General features: G+C 43.6%; 2 protein-coding genes across 2 annotated transcripts in view; both read left to right on the forward strand.

Moving 5' to 3' along the window:
- rbm19 (RNA binding motif protein 19) overlaps positions 1–3164 on the forward strand; it is an 88502-nt gene extending 85338 nt beyond the window's left edge. The window contains exons 23-25 of the mRNA XM_084322628.1: positions 183–288; positions 2120–2240; positions 2357–3164. Of these exons, the coding sequence (XP_084178754.1) occupies positions 183–288; positions 2120–2240; positions 2357–2439 (310 nt within the window). The 3' untranslated portion in view covers positions 2440–3164. The remainder of the gene's footprint in view (positions 1–182; positions 289–2119; positions 2241–2356) is intronic.
- A 668-nt stretch (positions 3165–3832) lies between these two features.
- On the forward strand, positions 3833–20429 carry plbd2 (phospholipase B domain containing 2; the record flags this gene model as incomplete). The annotated part of the gene is made up of 13 exons (XM_084323112.1): positions 3833–3938; positions 5730–5844; positions 5964–6054; positions 6245–6403; positions 6626–6726; positions 6842–7056; positions 7253–7347; positions 8392–8552; positions 9287–9382; positions 9536–9607; positions 11845–11997; positions 12819–12981; positions 18824–20429. 13 exons carry the CDS (start codon positions 3833–3835, stop codon positions 18992–18994), a joined length of 1698 nt encoding a protein of 565 aa, XP_084179238.1. The 3' UTR covers positions 18995–20429.
- Positions 20430–20504: the final 75 nt, after the last annotated feature.

The raw sequence follows: 20504 nt of genomic DNA on the forward strand, positions 1-20504 counted from the left end.
ACCTCTTAGATAATGACACATCTCCATCACCTCTTAGATAATGATACATCTCTACACCTCTCTTAGATAATGACACATCTCTATCACCTCTTAGATAATGACACATCTCTATCACCTCTTAGATAATGACACATCTCTATCACCTCTTAGATAATGACACATCTCTATCGCCTCCCTTGCAGCACATTTGGAGAGCTGAAGACGGTGCGTCTTCCAAAGAAAGCCGCTGGAACAGGGAATCATAGAGGGTTTGGTTTCATCGACTTCCTCACCAAACAGGATGCCAAGGTGAGTGAATGTTTTCCAGAGATCGATTGTTTTTCCAGAGATGGCTTGTTTGACATTTAAAAGATGTATAGGCACTAGGGGTGTAACGGTACACAGAAGCCACGGTTCGGTATGTACCTCGGTATTGGGGTCACGGTTCAGTACGTGTTCGGTACAACAGAAAAAAATATATTTATTATTATTATTAATCTAATATTTATTATTATTATTATTAACACTTTGATCGCCGGGGTTAAATTCATAATTTACCATCCCTCGCCAGCCCTATTTAACATGGAGAAGTTCCCCTTCTTTGCAGGGCTATAACTTTTTAAATTGTATTGCTAAATTGACATTACTATGGCCCATTCAACGTCCTATATCTATTGTTCAGGGTGTAGCAACGTTATATTTTTCATTCACATATTCATACTAAAATACGGTCTAAAGTATAAGTATGTTTTTATCGTTTTCTGCAGCTTTCTCCAGAACTTGATTTATAGCCCTAAATGCATTATATTGATGATCAAATACAGTTTGGTAGGAATCTGTGCGAGATAAAAAATGTCAACTGGACGTGCTTCTAGGAGTTACTACGTATGATCTGATGTTGACCGGATGGGGGGGGGGGTCGTTTATAATTCCGTGGGCAACGTTATATCATTCATCTAGTGTGGGTGATATGATCATTAGAGCAGTTAGTATCGAAGACATTAAAAAATAACGCTGAAACTCACTGTAGCTTCCTCGCGCCGTTGGGAGATGAGCGTGGAACAGACATTTTTCTATTATGGGATGTCGAAATATCCGATCCATTTCCAGGTTGTATAATAGTATATACGTCCAAATCATGTTGTTTATCGAGTTATTGGTAACGGATTGCTATCCGTTGTGATCAGCTCGAGTCCTGGGACTATTAGCGAGTGATCGGACCGAATTGAAATGAGCACCAGCTTCCACTTCCTGTTTCTGCCCTGGGCGATCCGCCGATCGGCCACCAGATGGCGCTCTTGAACCGTTGGAGAGTTGAGAGGGGCTCACCAGTACATATAATGTCTCCGGGGGAGAAATATGATTTCGATCACAGATTTTTGAAATATTGATATCAAAGACGCTGTCCAGCGTCTTCGGCAGAATAAGCATGGCGGGGAAAGACGCTGGACAGCGTCTTCGGCGATTAAAGTGTTAAATAGAATAATTTTCTATAGGAAAAGTATGTTTCTTTTTTTTATTTGATCAGCTGTGCCTGTGAGTCCGGCAATGTATGGGGCTGCGGCACTGCAGATTTACCCTACTCGAGTCCGGCGGGGGAGAATGTTGGTGTGTTTGTTGGTGTGTTTCTTTCCATTGGTTTCATTTGGTTAACATTATTGGGCGAACAAGAAAACGAAAGAAAACTGTAAAATTGTAATGACCCTGCAGCTGTTCCAATGTAAATGTGCCTTTCTCCGTGCACTTTCGCCCGCTCTGAAGTCGGACTCTGTGTGCCCGGCCACGCGCGCTGTTCTCGCACGGACCTCGCGAGTGCCTGCATGTACGACTGGTGTGTTTGCGCTGTGAGGTGTATTCTTCGTATGGCTGCACGTACCGCACCGTGACGGCCGTACCGTAAATTCACGTGGACGAATACACGTACCGTTACACCCCTAATAGGCACTATTGACCGATCTCAAGCCCAGCCCTCTTTTCTTGATCCTCCAATCACAACTGTTGAACAAGTTTGTCCAAGGGAAGCAACAGTTGCGATTGGAGGATGAAGAAAAGAGGGTGGAGCTTGAGATAGGTCAATTGTTGTAGTAGAGTTGATGTCCTTTTTGCTTATGAAAACCTGCGCTTCCATGTCCCCTTTTAGAAAGCGTTTGCCGCGCTGTGCCACAGCACCCATCTGTACGGGAGACGTCTGGTGCTGGAGTGGGCCGACGCCGAGGACACCGTGGAGACGCTGAGACGGAAGACAGCCGAACACTTTCATGGTAACTCCACCCAACCCCCCAGCCACATCAAAGCACATTGTTGTTCACTACATTACTGAAATCAAAACAGTTTCCCTATATACACACCGTCCTCATCCTCATCCGCTCTTCCTCAGTGGACCCCAAGAAACGACGACAAGCGGAGGTGATGGAAGGAATTATGGAGACGATGGAAACCGCTGGAGCAGGGGAAGACTGAGGCCAGCGTCGTCTTAAAAAGAAAACCTGATTAGAACTCTTCTGTTGTTCTTTGCAAACAGGATTAAGATAAATATTGACCCTATTCACACAGTGGCCATTTTGCTCTTATGTCATGCTCAGATTGGGATTCCTTTCCACCCTGTTCCCAGAGAGACATGAGAGTTCTGTTGACCTGAAGGCTTTTTCACAATTACAATGCTAGAGACTGACTGCATGGACCATATTCACACGGTGGCCATTTTGCTCTTATGTCGTGCTCAGGTTGGGATTCGACATGAGAGCAAAATGGCCACCATGTGAAGATGGTCAATAAGGCCTAGCCCTAGAATGGCTAATTGTTGGGGGGGATCCCCTGTGACTGGCGGTCAGCTCTCATATAGAATCAAATTGAGATTGGTCTAATTATGATAGGTCTGATAGGTCTGAGGTATGATTGGCCCTCATAATATTTGTGATTAACCGAATTTTTCATGTGATTGGTGCTGCTGTATTTGCCATCCTGTCGCGTACACAATATCAGCCATTCTAGGGCTATAAGGACCTGAGTAATGTGCAGAGGGAGAAAGATAATTTATGACACGGTCAGTGTTAATTAAATTGTTATATAGAGTGTTGTGGAAGTTACATCACCTCTGGTGGATTTGTGACATGGATCCATGTGTCAAAGAAAATGTTTGATTTTGTATAAATATTTTTTTCTAACGTTATATAAAAGTGATTTAATGCTGTACAAAAACGACTTGTTCTATCATTTCTGCTGTTTTCTTTGGGATCATCCCTATGTTCCCCGGGTCCTATGTTCCCCGATTGATTGATTAATTGATTGAACATTTTATTAATTTTTATTATTTTATTCATTATTAATGTCCGCCTTGTTTCGAACTGGTTAAGCTTAGGCCCTCTTTTGAAGTTGGTTAAGGTTAGAGTTTGGAATCAGGGATGGTGGTCTAAAATTTTCAATCAATCAATCGGGGAACATAGGACGCGGGGAGCCTAAATTCTTATCCCAACCCATGTTTGCTTCCGCGTTCGCGTTTTGCGCGCGCTCTGATTGGCCACTGACGTTTCTGGTCGCACCTATCGTGTGACGGCAAGTTCTTTCGCCGGTTCAGCTTAGGCACTCTTTAGAAGTTGGTTAAGGTTAGAGTTTGTCTTAGAGCAGGGCGATATCGTGTGACGGCAAGTTCTTTCGCCGGTTAAGCTTAGGCACTCTTTCGAAGTTGGTTAAGGTTAGTGTGGATCGTAGGCGTTAGGTAGTTTGCTGCTGGTCGAGGCGGAAATGGTTGCGTCACGCGATTGGGCGCACATGTCACATGACCAGAAACGTCAGTGGCCAATCAGATCGCAAACATGTGTTGGGATAAGAATAGACGCACCCGGGGAACATAGACATGGACATGAAGGGGAGTGAGGACTTGAAAGACGAGTGGAGCATGGAGGAGTGGAACTTGGTCGCGGAGAGCGCTCTCAAGGAGGGGAAGAATGACAGCGATAGGGGTGAGAATAGCCAGGGTAAGGGGTCGGTGGTGACGATATGGAGTGTAGTGGGGAGGAGAGTGGGGGAGAAGGGTGGACGAAGGTGGAGAAGAAGAGTGAGGTAAGTGAGGGGAAGGGGAGTAAGAGGAAGAAAGTGAGGGGAGATAGCTCAAGTGGGTCAGAAGGCGAGAGTGGAGGAAATGATGTTGCAGAAGTGATTCATATAGTGGTTAGGTTTGAGGGGGAGGGGGGAGTGAGGAAATTATGTATGTTCGAGTTGCCCAAACTCATTGATGAGCAATTAGGTGAGTTAAAGAATGCGAGAGTTTTGGGGGATGGGAATCTGGCCGTAGGGTGTGTTAGTGTGGAGCAGGTGGAGAGGGCTAGGAAGATGAGGAGCGTTGGTGGAGTGGGTATAAGTAAGGTAGTGAGAGTAGGGGAGAAGAGGGAGGGGGGATGTAAGTGTGATAGCTGGGGTACCGGTCGAGGTTAGCGTAGAGCAGCTGGTGGGAGATTTAAGGGGAGACGTGCGTAATGGCATAGTTAAGAGTGCAGAAAGGATGAAGAGGGGAGCAGATAGGATAGAGACGGAGACGGTAGTGATTAAGTTTGAGGGTGGGGTTGTTCCTAGTGAGGTGTTTGTAGGGTATAGGGTGGTTAGGGGATTTGTTCAGAGTCCTCTTAGGTGTTATAGGTGCCAGGAGTTTGGACATATAGCTATTACATGTAGGAAGAGACAGGTGTGCTAGGTGTGGCGGGGAACATGACTATGGGAAGTGTGGAGAGGGAATGAAGCTGAAGTGTTGTAGTTGTGGTGGGGAGCATAGTGTAGTGTTTAGGGGGTGTGAGGTGATGAAGAGGGAGGTCGTGGTTCAGAGAGTGAGAAGGGAGGGTAAGTTATCATATGCAGAGGAGGGTAAGACAGGGAAGTCAAGATAGGGTGCAGGGGTGTGGAGAAGGGCATTTGGCAGAGAGGGTAGAGCAGGAGGATAGAGAGAGGGAATGGGAGGAGAAATTTAGTATTGTGGCCTTCGTGGCAGGGGTAGTTAATGTTGCGGCAGAGAGTAGAGTAAAGATGATTGTTAGGATAGCGGTTCAACATTTGGGAATGGAAGGTCTGAAATGGGAGGAGGTGGTTAGGGAATTGGATAAGGGGGGTGTGAGGGACCAAGAAGTCCAGAATAAGGCCGCAGGGGGCAAGGAGTGTCTCGCAGAGGGGGGCTCAGTCAGGAAGTAGCAGCATTAGCTGCACTCCATTGGACAATGTAGGGGATGAAGGATTCCAGTAGATGGTGGTAGAGTAGAAGGAGAAGAGAACTTGTAAGAAGATTGAACAGTTAAACACCCCTTCCTGACAGGTAGCGACGCGAGCGTGCTCATTTGCTTACACACTGACAGACACACACACAACACACACTACAAAAGAAAAGGGAGCGTGTCTATGTTCTTCTTCTTGTGAATTTCCGGCAGTCTAGACACCTTCCGGCGTATTGCTGACACAGACCTGTTATTCTTCACAAGAAGAAGAAGAACATAGACATGCTCACTTTTCTTTTGTAGTGTGTGTGTGTCTGTCAGTGTGTAAGCAAATGAGCACACTTGCGTTGGCTGTCCCATTTTATTGAAATTCTGCAGTACTTTTATTTTGAAATTACGGCCTGCCTTTTTGTCACGTGATTAAAGACCAGCAAGCAAGTAATCATATGACCGATTCACTTACCGTTGTAAACATGGCGTCCAAGCACAGAAAAACACTGTTGGGTATTTCTTTAATTCTTCCCATTTTGTGCTTTTCGTGGACATCGGTACGAGCTGAAATTCAAAGTGTCATTCTCGATAAGCAAACGGGACAACTATCTATCTTTGAGGGATACCGAAATGATTTTGTTGCATGGGCGAACTTCACTGATGACATCGAAAAGTCGGGGTGAGTTCCAAAAGGGTTCTCTTTTGTTTCCACTGGGAATAATAACATTGTACAATGTTTTATATAGCCTACTCTTTGACTCCCTCACACATACCGTTTACGTTCACTTATCCTTTCAGTTGGTCCTTCTTGGAGGTGACTACCAGTAGCCGCTACGATGATGGTATACAGGCGTATGCCGCTGGAGCAGCAGAGGCTATTACATCTCAGGTCAGACTTGTGGATTCATTGTAACCTTTAATACACCAGTGTCCAAGTGTCAAAACGGAGCATGCTATCATTCCAAACTGATTACTCTCTTACTTAGACAAAAAACTAAATTCGAGTTGTTAAGTATTTTCTGGTGCTGTTGTCAGTTAATATCATCTATAAGAAGTCTGGTTTCTGTTTTGTGTTTCAGCTTATCTACAAGCACTGGATGAACACCCTGATGGGTTACTGTGGGCCCTACAAGTTTGAGTCAGGTTATTGCCAGCGACTGAAGGGTTTCATCTCCGCCAACCTGCAGTGGATGCAGAAACAGATAGAGGACCAGCCAACCTCGCCATACTGGCACCAGGTGCTGCGTGTGTTTTTATGGAATGGACCATTCACACCTGGTGGCCATTTTGCTCTTATTTCATGCTCTGGTTGGGATTTTTTGAAATCCCAACCTGAGCATAAGAGCAAAATGTCCGCCATGTGAATATGGTCCTTGCCATCCGTCTCTATATCATTGGTGAAAAGGCCTTCAGGCCAATCTAACTGTCATGTCTCTCTGACTCTGGTTCTTCCTGCTCAGGTGCGTCTGGTCTTACTGCAGTTGAAGGGACTGGAGGACAGTTATAATGGCGCGCTGTCGTATCCCAAAGGACCCTTCTCCATCGACCCTTTTGGCTTCCTGTGGGTGACTTTATATCCGTTATGGCATTGTGTCACTCAGACTTCTTTCTTTGTACCACTTCTAAAGATCATTAACCTTGCCCCCTGCATCTCTTTCATGTTCTCCGTCACTCAGACTGTTCCAGATGGGTGGGGATCTTGAAGACTTGGAGTCGGCGCTGAACAAATCCAGTAAAACGCGACCCTTGGGCTCTGGCTCCTGTTCTGCCCTCATTAAGCTGTTACCAGGCAACAAGGATCTGCTAGTGTCACATGACACCTGGAACACCTACCAATCCATGCTGCGCATCATGAAGAAATATAACTTTGCCTTTCACGTGTCTCCTACTGGTACTTAATCCACTTCTAACCTCTCCTTACCTTTACTCTTGCATCCTTTTAAATGTTCTTTTACGAAAAGAAAAAAACTGAACTCCCTCAAAGATTATAAGCCTCAATGATGGACAGGTGTCTCATGTTTTGACTAGACCCCGACTATCTGTTAATCTCAGCCTAACTTCACTTCTGTCTGGTCTGATGTTGTCAGACAGTGGGCAGCTTCCTGGGGGAATCCAAGCATTCTCCTCTTACCCTGGCTCCATCTTTTCTGGCGATGACTTCTACATCCTAAGCAGTGGGCTGGTGAGAGTTTCCGTCTGACCTCATCAACCAGGGCCGTGTTAACTATTTGGAAGAACATGCAGCTTTGAATACAGCAGTCACTTGCTCGACCTAACTAGCCATGGGAACATTCACTCTGAAGCACTGGTTATTTACCAACTGTTCGTTCAAAATTTATCACAGAGAAATGTCAAAGGTACTCACAGGGCACAAGGGTTTCACACAAAAAAACGGGGTGGTTTGAAAGCTCGGTGTTGCTAATAAACATTTAAAATATTTTTTATAAACTGGTCAACACTGCTCAAAACGGCATTATTTCCGGCGTTGGCTGCCTGGTGCGCCTGCGCTGTGATCACAGCGCATGCGCATCATGCACCCAATGCCAGAAATAATGCAGTGTTGGATCAGTTTATAAAAAATATTTAAAATGTTTATTAGCAACGCCGAGCTTTCAAACCACCCCGGTTTTGTGTGTGAAACCCTCGTGCAACTGTGAGTACCTTTGACATTTCTCTGTGATAAATTTAGAACGAACAGTTCGTAAATAACCAGTGCTTCAGAGTGAATGTTCCCATGGCTAGTTAGGTCGAGCAAGTGACTGCTGTATTCAAAGCAAGGCGTGCATCAGCAGTCACGAAAGGGGCTAATGCAGCTACCTGCAACAATCAAATATTCTGTAATCAGTCATGCTCCTTTAAAAGAACACACCAACATTTTTTCCTCTCTGTGCGTTCAGGCTATCTGGCTGCATGTTAGCCTAGCTTAGCACAATGAATGGAAGTGGACAGTGACGGGTAGCCTAGGCATTGTCCAACTAACACCTCGCCCGAAGGCTACCTGTCACTGTCCGGTTCTATTCATTGTGCTAAGCTAGGCTAACATGCAGCCAGATGGCATTCTACTGAACGCACAGAGGGGAAACTGGTATCTTATCATCTTGTCTCTCTCTGGAGAAGACTGTAAGCTAATTTCCCCAAATGTTGGCGTGTTCCTTTAAGTAACAAACTTTAGGATTTTTTTGGAGGCTCAATATTGTTTCTTGAATTTACTTGTCCCTCACTGCAGGTTACCTTGGAAACCACGATTGGTAACAGCAACCCTGCACTCTGGAAGTTCGTTCAACCCACAGGAACGGTCATGGAATGGCTGAGGAACATTGTGGCCAACCGACTGGCTGCTACTGGCAAGGAGTGGGCAGAGATCTTCAGCAAGTACAACAGTGGAACGTGAGTCAACTGTAGACATGCTTTTACTCCCTTCTGTATCCCCACCATTGATCCATAGGGTAAGGCTTCTTCAGCGCAGGCTTTCGGTCAACCCTGGCTCTGTTGACTACAGTCTTATGTTGTTCATGTTCCCACAAGCTGGATTCTTTATATTGTTATAGTGAGAACTGTCCCATGCTTGGACAGAAGAGAAGGAGGCATAGAGAAAAGGGAAGTTTTACATAGTCGATTTCGACAGACATCACATGAGAAGTCAGCCAGATTGCATGTGGGTTTGTTATCCGACATGTTTTTTTCTTGTGAAGTGCTAAGTACACGCATTCTGCATTCATCACTCGCGCCATTCTTAGAATCAATAAATTAAAGAGGCCATAGGTCAATAATTTAGTTTACTTTGAGCTGTGTGTGTCAGGGGGGGGGGGGCTCTATATTGAACAAGCCTTCTTGGACAAACTGGCTAAGTATCAACCCATGGCCACACAAAATCAGAGGCCTTGGCTTGGCTATAATTGTATGCGGATGGTTTTGATATTTGGAGAAGAGCCAATCAACCGTTACCAGATTGTGTTCGGCCTCTGCTGTAATAGCCGGCCAGACATTGTCGCGGAGAAGATGCTTTTTGTATCCATAGGTGTTCTGAGAGCATGTTGAACCTCTTGTTATTCCAATACAATGTGATTTTGATCTGCAGATTCAATACAGTATGGAAATGTGTGTCTTTGTCTGTGTTCCAGGTACAACAACCAGTGGATGATTGTAGACTATAACCACTTCACTCCTGGGATGACCAACACTGATGAACAGCTGTTTATTGTCTTGGAACAAATTCCGTAAGTCACTTCACTTGTAATGGACAGCAGCGCAACACAACAACAACCTCTGAATATTCCCACACCGACCTCGGCACAGCCTATTCATCCTGTCAATCCACTGATAATGGACTATCTCCTTTTTTTTTTATTTATTTTTTAAAAACGCTACAGGGGCCTGGTTGTTTACACTGATAAAACTCAGGAGTTGCTGGAGAAGGGGTACTGGGCGAGTTACAACATCCCGTAAGTACACAGAGCTCCAGGCATCGTAGCAACATCAACTTTAGTTAGTTAGTTAGCTAGGTAGGTGCTTAGTTGGGTAGTTAGTTGAAAGTTGAAATACAGGAAAGAAATCATGCAAGTGAAGGCCAGGAGCACAGGACGACACTATGGTACATAACACTTCAGATGTATTTCTGCTGTGGTCCTCAAACATACAAGAACAAAAAAAAAATCGTACCATACATACAAGACATGCAAAGACATTGGACAATACACTTGAATATATTTAAAAACGAATTACACTGGCACTCAGTGTAACTTACTCAACTTACTTAGTCACGTAAGATCTTTTATAAATAATCTCGAGACAGTGGATTTAATTATGTATGCATTCCATGTTTTATGGAGAGCTCGACAATTAAGAGTCATAATACATACTGTGCTAGAGACTGCAGGGTTTAGTGGTTAAGAGTCATACACACTGCTAGAGACTGCAGGGTTTAGTGGTTAAGAGTCATAATACACACTGCTAGAGACTGCAGGGTTTAGTGGTTAAGAGTCATAATACACACTGCTAGAGACTGCAGGGTTTAGTGGTTAAGAGTCATAATTAGGGATGTCCGATATTATCGGCCGACCGATATTATCGGCCGATATCGGCAGTAAAATGTGATATCGGAAAATATCGGGATCGGTAAAAAAAAAAATGATCTAATCATATTTTGCACAAATAATGCTTACATTTAGAAAGCCTTTTGAATGCATCCAGTGAAATTATTAGTTACCTGAAATTATTCCGTTTTTTGGGGGGGAAACCCTGCATATATCGGTATCGGTATCGGAAATTAAGAGTTGGACAATATCGGAATATCGGTATTGGTAAAAAAGCCAATATCGAGCATCCCTAGTCATAATACACACTGCTAGAGACTGCAGGGTTTAGTGGTTAAGAGTCATAATACACACTGCTAGAGACTGCAGGGTTTAGTGGTTAAGAGTCATAATACACACTGCTAGAGACTGTGCAGGGTTTAGTGGTTAAGAGTCATAATACACACTGCTAGAGACTGCAGGGTTTAGTGGTTAAGAGTCATAATACACACACTGCTAGAGACTGCAGGGTTTAGTGGTTAAGAGTCATAATACACACTGCTAGAGACTGTGCAGGGTTTAGTGGTTAAGAGTCATAATACACACTGCTAGAGACTGCAGGGTTTAGTGGTTAAGAGTCATACACACTGCTAGAGACTGTGCAGGGTTTAGTGGTTAAGAGTCATAATACACACTGCTAGAGACTGTGCAGGGTTTAGTGGTTAAGAGTCATAATACACACTGCTAGAGACTGTGCAGGGTTTAGTGGTTAAGAGTCATAATACACACTGCTAGAGACTGTGCAGGGTTTAGTGGTTAAGAGTCATAATACACACTGCTAGAGACTGTGCAGGGTTTAGTGGTTAAGAGTCATAATACATTACACACTGCTAGAGACTGTGCAGGGTTTAGTGGTTAAGAGTTCAAGTTTCAAGTTTCTTTAATAGTTGTCATACAGAAGTACAGAATACTTTTATACAAAATGCTTCTTACTGTTACGCTCCAGAGACTGTGCAAGACAAGATAAGTATGAAATAAAATAACATAGTATAGCATGTAAATTAGAAGTAAAAAAAATGAGGTCACAGTGTTCAGTATAGACATATGTACAATGTTCGATGCAGAATAGACGTAACTGAGTTACCATATAATATACAATACTATGCAGTGTACTAATATACAATACTATATAGTGCAAGGCAGAAATGGGATGAGGTGCAATTTAGGTACAATTTACAGTAGGTGTACGAGTTGTAGTGCAAATCCTTTATCAATAAATATAAAGTGTGTTTGTGTGATCTAAAGTGTGGAGAGTGGGTGCTGCAGTGTGTTGTTTGTTTAAGTGAGTGTGTGCGTGTGTGTGCTGTGTGCATTTGATGGTTGTTGCATAGTGTTTATTGTTCGTTTAGCAGCCTGATGGCCTGGGGATAGAAGCTTCTTCTGAGTCTTTCTGTGCTCGCCTTAAGACTCCGGTATCGCTTGCCTGACTGCAGCAGTTCAAAGAGGCAGACATTTCCAACAGTTCTCAAGTTTTGCCACAGCTAATAGCTCCCATGTACCGTAGGACAGAATATTTCCCCCAATATCAATATATTTACACCACATGTTTTATTGTGAAATGTCTACATGTTTGTTTTTGTTTAGCCTATTTGTTTCTCCTTGTGTAGGTACTATGTGGAAATATTTAATGCCAGTGGCTGCAATGAGCTGGTTGAGAAGTTTGGTCCATGGTTTTCTCTGGACCAGAACCCCAGAGCTCAGATCTTCAGACGAAACCAGACTGCTGTCACAGACTTGGATTCTATGGTCCGCCTCATGAGGTGAGGTCTGCTGGTCTCATGTGTCAGAGGAGGGGAGAGATGTGACTTAAGTTCAAGTTTAGTTTTATTTGTCACATATAAGGTACAACATGTACATTGTAGTGTAATGCTTCGGTCTGTATGACCCTCCTGACATTGTGCTTCATACAGTAAAAAGTCAAAGAATAAAGACCAAACACTATAAAAAATATACAATGCTAAATACAAAACTAAAATGTACAAAATGCAAGATGAGTTAGAAGTCAGCCATGTCAAGTCCCCCAAGACTCAATGCAGAACGTCAAGTCAAGATCTTTTATTTAAGTAAAAAGACAAATATATATATAAAGGAAAATGTAGAACATTTCAAAGCCACATAATTTCAGTAAATTCTTCCTTGAATTAATAATGTGAAACTATTGTAATGTAAAATCCAATGTAAATCTTTTGTTTGTAAATACGAACACATTTTGAAGCCATCATATAAAAAGTCAAGTTTCATGTCACTGAGAGCATAGGTATTGTATTGCATTTATTATGGGTAAATCTTTTAATTTACATTTATTTTGATTTAAGTACTGGACTGTCATTAATTTCATTATTGTGTCAATCATAGTCCTGTGATTTATTGTGGATTTCCATTGTTTATGTATTGTGTCTGGTTTTATGTAAAAAAGGGGAAAAATAAAAAAACATTTGTTCAAAAGAAAAGTTTCATGTCACTGGAATATAAATCAAGTCTGAGTAATCTGACTGGGTTGATATGATCCCTACATTCAAACATACACGTTACAATTTCACGTTTATACCAATGTATTGATGAGCCACTCTCTCCTTTTCAGGTATAATAACTTCAAGGAGGACCCATTGTCTCGCTGCGACGGCTGCGATCCCCCTGCTAACGGTGAGAACACCATCTCGTCCCGGTCCGACCTGAACCCTGCCAATGGGACGTACCCGTTCGGTGCCCTGAAACAGAGACCACACGGAGGGACAGACATGAAGGTCAGTCTCTCTCTCACTTTACTTCTCACACCGTAGCTCAGGGCGACAGTGGATCAGGAAGGTAGAGCAGTCATCTGGTAATCGGAAGGTTCCCAGTTCGATTCCTGCTCCTCCCGGGCAGCATGTCGAAGTGGTCCTTGAGCAAGACACTTAACTCCTAATTGCTCCCAATGAGCAGGTTGGCACCTTGCATGGTTTCCCCCACCGTCGGTGTGTGAATGAATGGGTGATGTGAGGAACAAAATTGTAAAGCGCTTTGGATAAAAGCTGCTATGTAAATGCACCATTTGCCATTTCGCTCTGGCAGCCAGCAGAGTCATGCAATGCAGCTTCAGGGTTTCCCCCAGGATTTTCAAATAAGATGGTGCTGGGTGGCGCAGCGGACATTGCGCTCGTCACCAACGCACGAGACACCGGTATCGAATCCGGCTGTCGGCGTTGCCTCCGGCTTGGGCCGGCCGTCATACTAACTCCATTGGCAGAAAAATAGAAAAAAAAGAGGAGAAAAAAGTGGATCAAAAAAATAATAATATGGTGCTGAGTCGCTACTAGAGGGTGGTTCGGTGGGGGCCTGTGCCCACCATCCGGGAGGCAAAAACACTTTTAAATAACGACGGCCGTTTACTTTTTTTTTTATCTACTTTTTCTCCCCATTTTTCAATTTTTCTCCCTTCCACAATTTCGTATTGTCCAATTCTACCCCTCCCCTGTCTCGAACGTTGTTGGGCCATGCCTCCCACTTGTCGGCTGCAATGTGGACGAAGCCTTGCATCACGTGTCCCCTCCGGTACACGAGGAGGCAGCCGTCGCATCTTTTCACCTGCACAGCGCGATCTCTCAGCGGCGAGGGTCTGCTTGGGAGGGACACGCCGCCCCCGTTGCTTCCTGATTCTGCTGCACAGGCGCACCAACCGACCTATAGGAGTCGCTGTCCACAACATGGATCCGATCCCCACCCACCAGCTTCCCACCCCCTAATACTGCCAATTGTATTAGTATGAACGACCAGCCAAACTGGTAGCAACGCCGAGAGCTGGGCTCGAACCCAGCATCTCCTGCGTTAGTGGTGAGCGCCTTGCCCACTGCGCCACTTAGCCGCCCCACGACGGCCATTTACTGTAATTTCTTGCAACTTAAAAACACTATTTCAATAAAATAGCAAATACAAGACTAAGCTCCAAATAAGTTGTTTAAGTACAGTGTATGAGGTGGTACAACTGTTAAACACAAAAACACACGCGCACACCAGGGCTCCAGACTAACTTTTTTCACCACCGTCCCAGAACCGTCCCGAAATACAATCTTAACCGTCCCAAAGTGAATGTAACCGTCCCAAAAATCAAATGTCGTTTCTTTACTTTGGTTTTGTCGTCTATAGTTGTTATTGCCATAAGAAACACCATTCAGAGAAGGGGAGAATAAATTGATTTAGTCAAAAGGCTCCCAGGTGGAAAGATTTCACAAGAATAATTATGATTAAAAATAAATAAATATATAAAAAAAAAGTGTTTAACAAGGTGCTAGTATAGGGATATTTGGTCACAGTGCTGTTATAGTCAACCAATTGGAGCCATGTTGATTATTCCTTCCATAGGAAAATATATTTAAATGTATTTGTATTTTATTTCGTTTTAGTTTTTTTTGTTATTACAAATGTGTGTGTTTATGGTTGAAAATGTTAGAGATAAATAAAGATCAAATCTAACTGAATAAGTTATCCCTCTCCTAACAAGAAAGAAAAACGTAGTTTAGCTTTAAACTATATAATGTCATTGCGTCCAGAGATTCCACCTTTGATAACTAAAGTAATGACACTTGACTAGTAATGAAACATGTCCCTTAGATTGCGCTGTCCTCCTGGTCGATATTGATAACTGCTGCTAAAATAAAATAAAATAAGTCCTGAGTCGAGACTCCGTGCTGCTGTTCCCAACGAATCCCAATAGTATGCAACTGCAGAGCCGCAGAGCCAGGGGCGCTTTCAGGTCCGGTCACAGGCCCGCTCAACAGCGCCCCCCACCCAACGGCTGAATTGCCAATGGCTGAATTGGAGTATTGCACAGTGCTTTATACAGTAGTTTATTAATAGATTGTTCATTATGTATGAACTATTTATAAGGCATAGTTTTAATGAACAACTATTAACAAACATTTAACATGTCATGTATAACTAACTGTTTGTGAACGATCTATTAAAAATGTATAAGGGATATTTATTCTAGTGTTTCCTGAAAATATTCTGAAAACCTAAAACGGAGCTTATGCTTCTTCATCTGAGGTACTCACTTTTTAAGTTAAACCTGGGGTATTACACTTTAACCCTTTCACTACCACACTACAGAAGGTTAACCTTTCACTACCACACTACAAACGGTTAACCATCTCTAGCGTGGCAGTGAAAGGGTTCATTCTGTATTGTCGCAGTGAAAGGGTTAACCATTTAGTAGTGGTATTGAAAGGCTTATATACTATAAAAACAGTGAAGGGTTTGTAAACACTCCCTCAGTACACGGCACAAAAAAGAATTCAGGACACACACAATACTGCCTCAGCACACTCCAGTATAATAGTTCTGCGATGGCCGGGAATCGAACCCGGGTCAACTGCTTGGAAGGCAGCTATGCTCACCACTATACCACCATCGCTGAGGTGGAAAGTCTGGAATTCCACTGCAGCCAGACGTTTACGTCAGCAGTTTTCCTCTGCGAGAGAGAAGGGGAGCGGGGAGAGGATGGAGGTCTCGCTGTATGCACACTGTGCTCTCAGACGGCTGCTGACTGAGTCCGGTTCAAGGGAATTATAAAGTTAAAGGAACACACCAACATTTTGGGAAATTAACTTACCGTCTTCTCCAGAGAGAGACAAGAAGATGGATACCAGTTTCCTCTCTGTTCAGTAGAAAGTTAGCCTAGCTTAGCACAATGAATGGAAGCGGACATGACTGGTTAGCCTAGGCATTGTCCAACTAACACCTCTCCTGAAGTATCTATCTATCTTGTCTCTCTCTGGAGAAGACGGTAAGCTAATTTCCCAAAATGTTGGCGTGTTCTTTTAAGATGATGAGGTTAAGTAAGGCCTTGCCCTATTCATGACTGACGTGTCTTCATGTCTTATTCGGTATACCTCCCAAAAAGAGGAGGGATTCTTTAAGCACTTAATTGAAATGTAAGCAGCAGCAGTACGAATTAAGCGGACAGGTTTCAGTTACACAGGTCCAGTGAATCAGCAGATGGTGGAAGGTGACGTGACATTACCACAACTACACATTCTGAGGAAAAGATTCTCACGTTGTCAGCAGGATTTTAACCTACGCGGGGAGACTCCAATGGATTTCCATAGTCCATCGCCTTAACCCTTTCACTACCACACTACAGAAGGTTAACCCTTTACTTTCACACTACATGCTGTCGTGTGGCAGTGAAAGGGTTAACCTTCTGTATTGTCACAGTGAAAGGGTTAAGGTGATGGACTATGGAAATCCACGACAACACATGCATACCTCATCCATCTAAAACTGTTGTTATACGTATGTAATGTTGTGTCACAGTGAGATAGGTCATGGATTAGGTTCAGAGGGGGAAGAATTGCGACTATAGAATAGAACACAATAGAACTTTGTCTTGTCCCGGAAGGAGATATAAGGCTGACATCATTCAGGCTGAAGGGCTGACTTCGCTGGCATGTTCAGACTTCACACTTATAGACTGACTGGACTGTCAAACCAGACACGCAAGCATGAAACTCTGCTGAGCAAGATTATTGTTTCAAATTTATCCGGAGTACGAAACTGTGCAGAAAAAGCTGAGCATAATAATCTTAACTTTAAACTCTGGAATTGCTGACCACTATAGGCACGACCAATAGGGTTGGGCACCGAGAACCGGTTCTAATAGGAATCGGTTCCTAACTTCCGGTTCTGGAAGTAACATGTTTGAATTTCGATTCTTAACCCATTCTCCGCCAATCACGTGTTTAAGGTGGGTTTCTCCGCCATGCGTTGTCTGCCAATCACGCCGTAAGGCGTGTTTGAGATCAATATTTCATATTTTCGTCATGGTATTCATATTTCACCCACGGAGTCTTGGCTGATGCTGTCTGACCCAGCACAACTCTGCAACGCTTCAATACTGCCACCTTGTGGCCGATCGGCGAGTTGCCAAACCGGAAATGCCCGGTCCGTCCCCTAATTTCGTCCGGCCACTCGTTTATCGTCCCGGGGCTCAATACAGACACTGTGGATATGGATCTTTGCTATAACTCAACAATCAACATGATTTGGATGTGTATTAGTAATATACAAACCGGAAATGGATCGCATCGATCAACATCTCATAATTGGGGATCTGTTTGCTCCACTCTCATCGCCAACGCTACGAGGAGACTGACGTGAGTTTCAGCGTTTTTCTTTATCATTTTCGATACAAACTGCTCTGATCAATATATCACCCATACTACATAAATCATTTAACGTCGGTCATTTAATTATAAACGACCCCCCCCCCCCCGCAGATGATCAGTCATGACGTTTAGGACCATGTACAGTTGAAATTTTTAATATAGCATGGATCGGTATCAAACTGCATTTGATAATCTAATAAAAGCATTTATGCCTATATCTCATGTTCTATGAAATACTGCAGAAAACGATAAAAACATATTTATACTCTAGCCGGTATTTTATGATGTGTGAATGAAAAAGTAAAACGTTCCTACATCCTGAACGATAGATAATTGATGTTGAATGGGCCATAGTAATGTCAATTTAGCAATACAATTAAAAAAAGTTATAGCCCTGCAAAGAAGGTGAACATCTCCATAGACAAATAGCGCTGGCAGAGGATGGTTTAGGATGGTCAAAGTGGTGGCAGAGAATGGGTTAAAAAAAATATATTTTTTTTCTTTTCTTTTTTACCTTGTTAATTAATACCCTAGTTACAGTACAGCAACCAAATTAAACTGTATCAAGTCAACTGACAATGTGAATAGTATGAAGAAAATAAAAGATTTTTCAAAAAAAAAACTCCTGCGAAATAAGCTGACCTGTTTTGACCTGCACCTCAAAGAATCGGAATCGAGAATCGTCTAGAACAGGAATCGGAACCGGAATCGTTCAAATCCAAACGATGCCCAACCCTAACGACCAATAGCCGTGATGCAAGAGGTGGGAGTTCTTTGAAGGAAGACACTGGGTTACATCCTACTTTTTCTCCTCTTTTTCTATTTTTCTCCCATCCCAATTCCATTGTGCCAATTCTTCCCTCCCCTGTCTTGAATGTTGCTCGCATATGCCCCCCACTGGCCGGTTGTAGGGAGAATAGAAGCCTTGCATCACGTGTCCCCTCCGGCACACGAGGAGGCAGCCTGTCACATCTTTTCACCTGCCAGCGCAGACTCTCATTGGCGAGGTGTAACGTGTGGGAGGCTCACACTACCCCCGCCATTTCCTGTCTCTGCTGTGCAGGCGTCCCCAACCGACCTGTAGGAGTCGCTGTCCACAACGTCCAGATTACCACCCATCGACTTCCACCCTCTAACTCTGCCAATTGAGTTAGTATGACGGCTGGCCCAAGCCGGAGGCAACGCCGACAGCCGGAGTCTAACCCGGTGTCTCTTGCGTTGGTGACGAGCGCAATGTCTGCTGCGCCACCCAGCCGCCACACATCCTACCTTTTTTAGTGTGCCCATGAGCAAGACATTTTAACACCCTGCCACTCCACTGAAGATGCTCTGTGGCCAACAATAAGATAAGATAAGATATTCCTTTATTGATCCCCTTTGGGAAATTCAGGCATAGAAACTGATTTATTTTTTTCTAATTTGTTGTGTGTGTCTTCCTATGCAGTTGACATCATATGGGATGTTCCGTGAGTTTGCTATGCTGGCAGTGAACGGGCCTACGTGGGACCAGGTGCCCCCTTTCCAGTGGAGCACTTCACCTTACAAAGACCTCTTACACATGGGCCACCCTGACACCTGGACCTTCAAACCTATTCAGGTCACCTGGTCCCCTTAGCCAGTCGTCAGGAGCCACTTTCTACCTGCACCACTGGCAGTGCTGTCTGCAACTCTGAGAAAAGGGAAAGGTATACTTTTAAAGGGAAAATCCACCATAAAATAGAACAAATGTTATTTCTATAATACTGTACAGCTCCATTTCTATTTGTGAAAATAAACAAGTCTCTACTTAACCCCTTAAGCCCTAGCCATATTTTCTGAAAATTCGCCTAAATGTACATACCCAAGTAAATGACAGATTGCACCACTTCTACAAGGCTATTTGCATGTTCTTGGTATTTCTTTTGGTATTTTTTAATTTTTATTTATTTCATCTTTGACGGTGAATAACACCATGCGAACATTGACTAGACTTGAATAATTGCCACTGAGCTCATTCAGCACCCTGATTTAGGATCATGATTTACAGGGTTTTTTGTAGAGCCAATACTGAATTTTGCCATTCAGACACATGCAATTTGAAATATGATTATCGAATATCGGGCCTATAAATGACCTTATTATGGCCACGTCATACATCTATGGATCGGGCCAAATCTCCTCTTTCCAATGGCAGTTAGATCTGGAGTTAGTACCACCAGGCTCCCGTTACAGGGCAGCAAAGACTGTGAATGAAAGTTCCTTTTGAATAATGTCCATAGCTCCACCATTTTTCACCAGAATGTGACGCAGTTTTTTTGTAGACGTTCACAGAAAGGTAAAGAAACAATATGTTGTTTTTTATGGCAATAACGCTCATGTCCGCCTTGTTTCGAACTGTTAAGAACTTCATTCTTAGATGCTTCTATAGAAAGTAGGTGAAAAAAAAAGAGAAAATGTAACCTGGGAGGTGCGCTGTTTTTTTTTTTTCTCCCCGTCCCAATTAGTCGTTGTGCCAATTCCCCCCCCCCCCCTCCCCTACCTGGCTGCTGTATGCATGTTCTCCTACGAGTCGGTACAAGGGCGTCCCGAGTCGATCGCACGCTTCCTCCGAGACGTGCGCCGACAGCCAGTGACGTCTTTTCACTTGGCAGCGAGGACTCTCATTGGTGAAGTGTAACGCGTGGGAGGGCATGCTATCTCCACCAAGTCCTGCCCCACTTAGCAAGCGCCGAGACCTGACCTGTAGGCGTCGCTGTCCACAACGCCAGATTCCCACCCGCCAGCTTCCCCACCCCCTAATACTGCCAATTGTATTAGTGTGAACGGCCAGCCAAGCTGGTGGCAACGCCGAGAGCTGGGCTCGAACCCAGCATCTCCTGCGTTGGTGACGTGGAGGTGCACTGTTTTAAGTGAGCGTGGGTTATTGAATTGATTGATTGATACATTTTTTTATTAATGTCCGCCTTGTTTCGAACTGGTTAAGAACTGTTAAGAACTTCATTCTTAGATGCTTCTATAGAAAGTAGGTAAAAAAAAAGAGACGTTTTTATTTTAAATCTTTTTTTTTTTACCTACTTTCTATAGAAGCAGCTGGGAGGTGCGCTGTTTTAAGTGAGCGTGGGTTATTGAATTGATTGATTGATTGA

This window comes from Notolepis coatsorum (genome assembly GCF_963971535.1).
Source record: "Notolepis coatsorum genome assembly, chromosome: 10".
NCBI classification, from domain to species: domain Eukaryota; kingdom Metazoa; phylum Chordata; class Actinopteri; order Aulopiformes; family Paralepididae; genus Notolepis; species Notolepis coatsorum.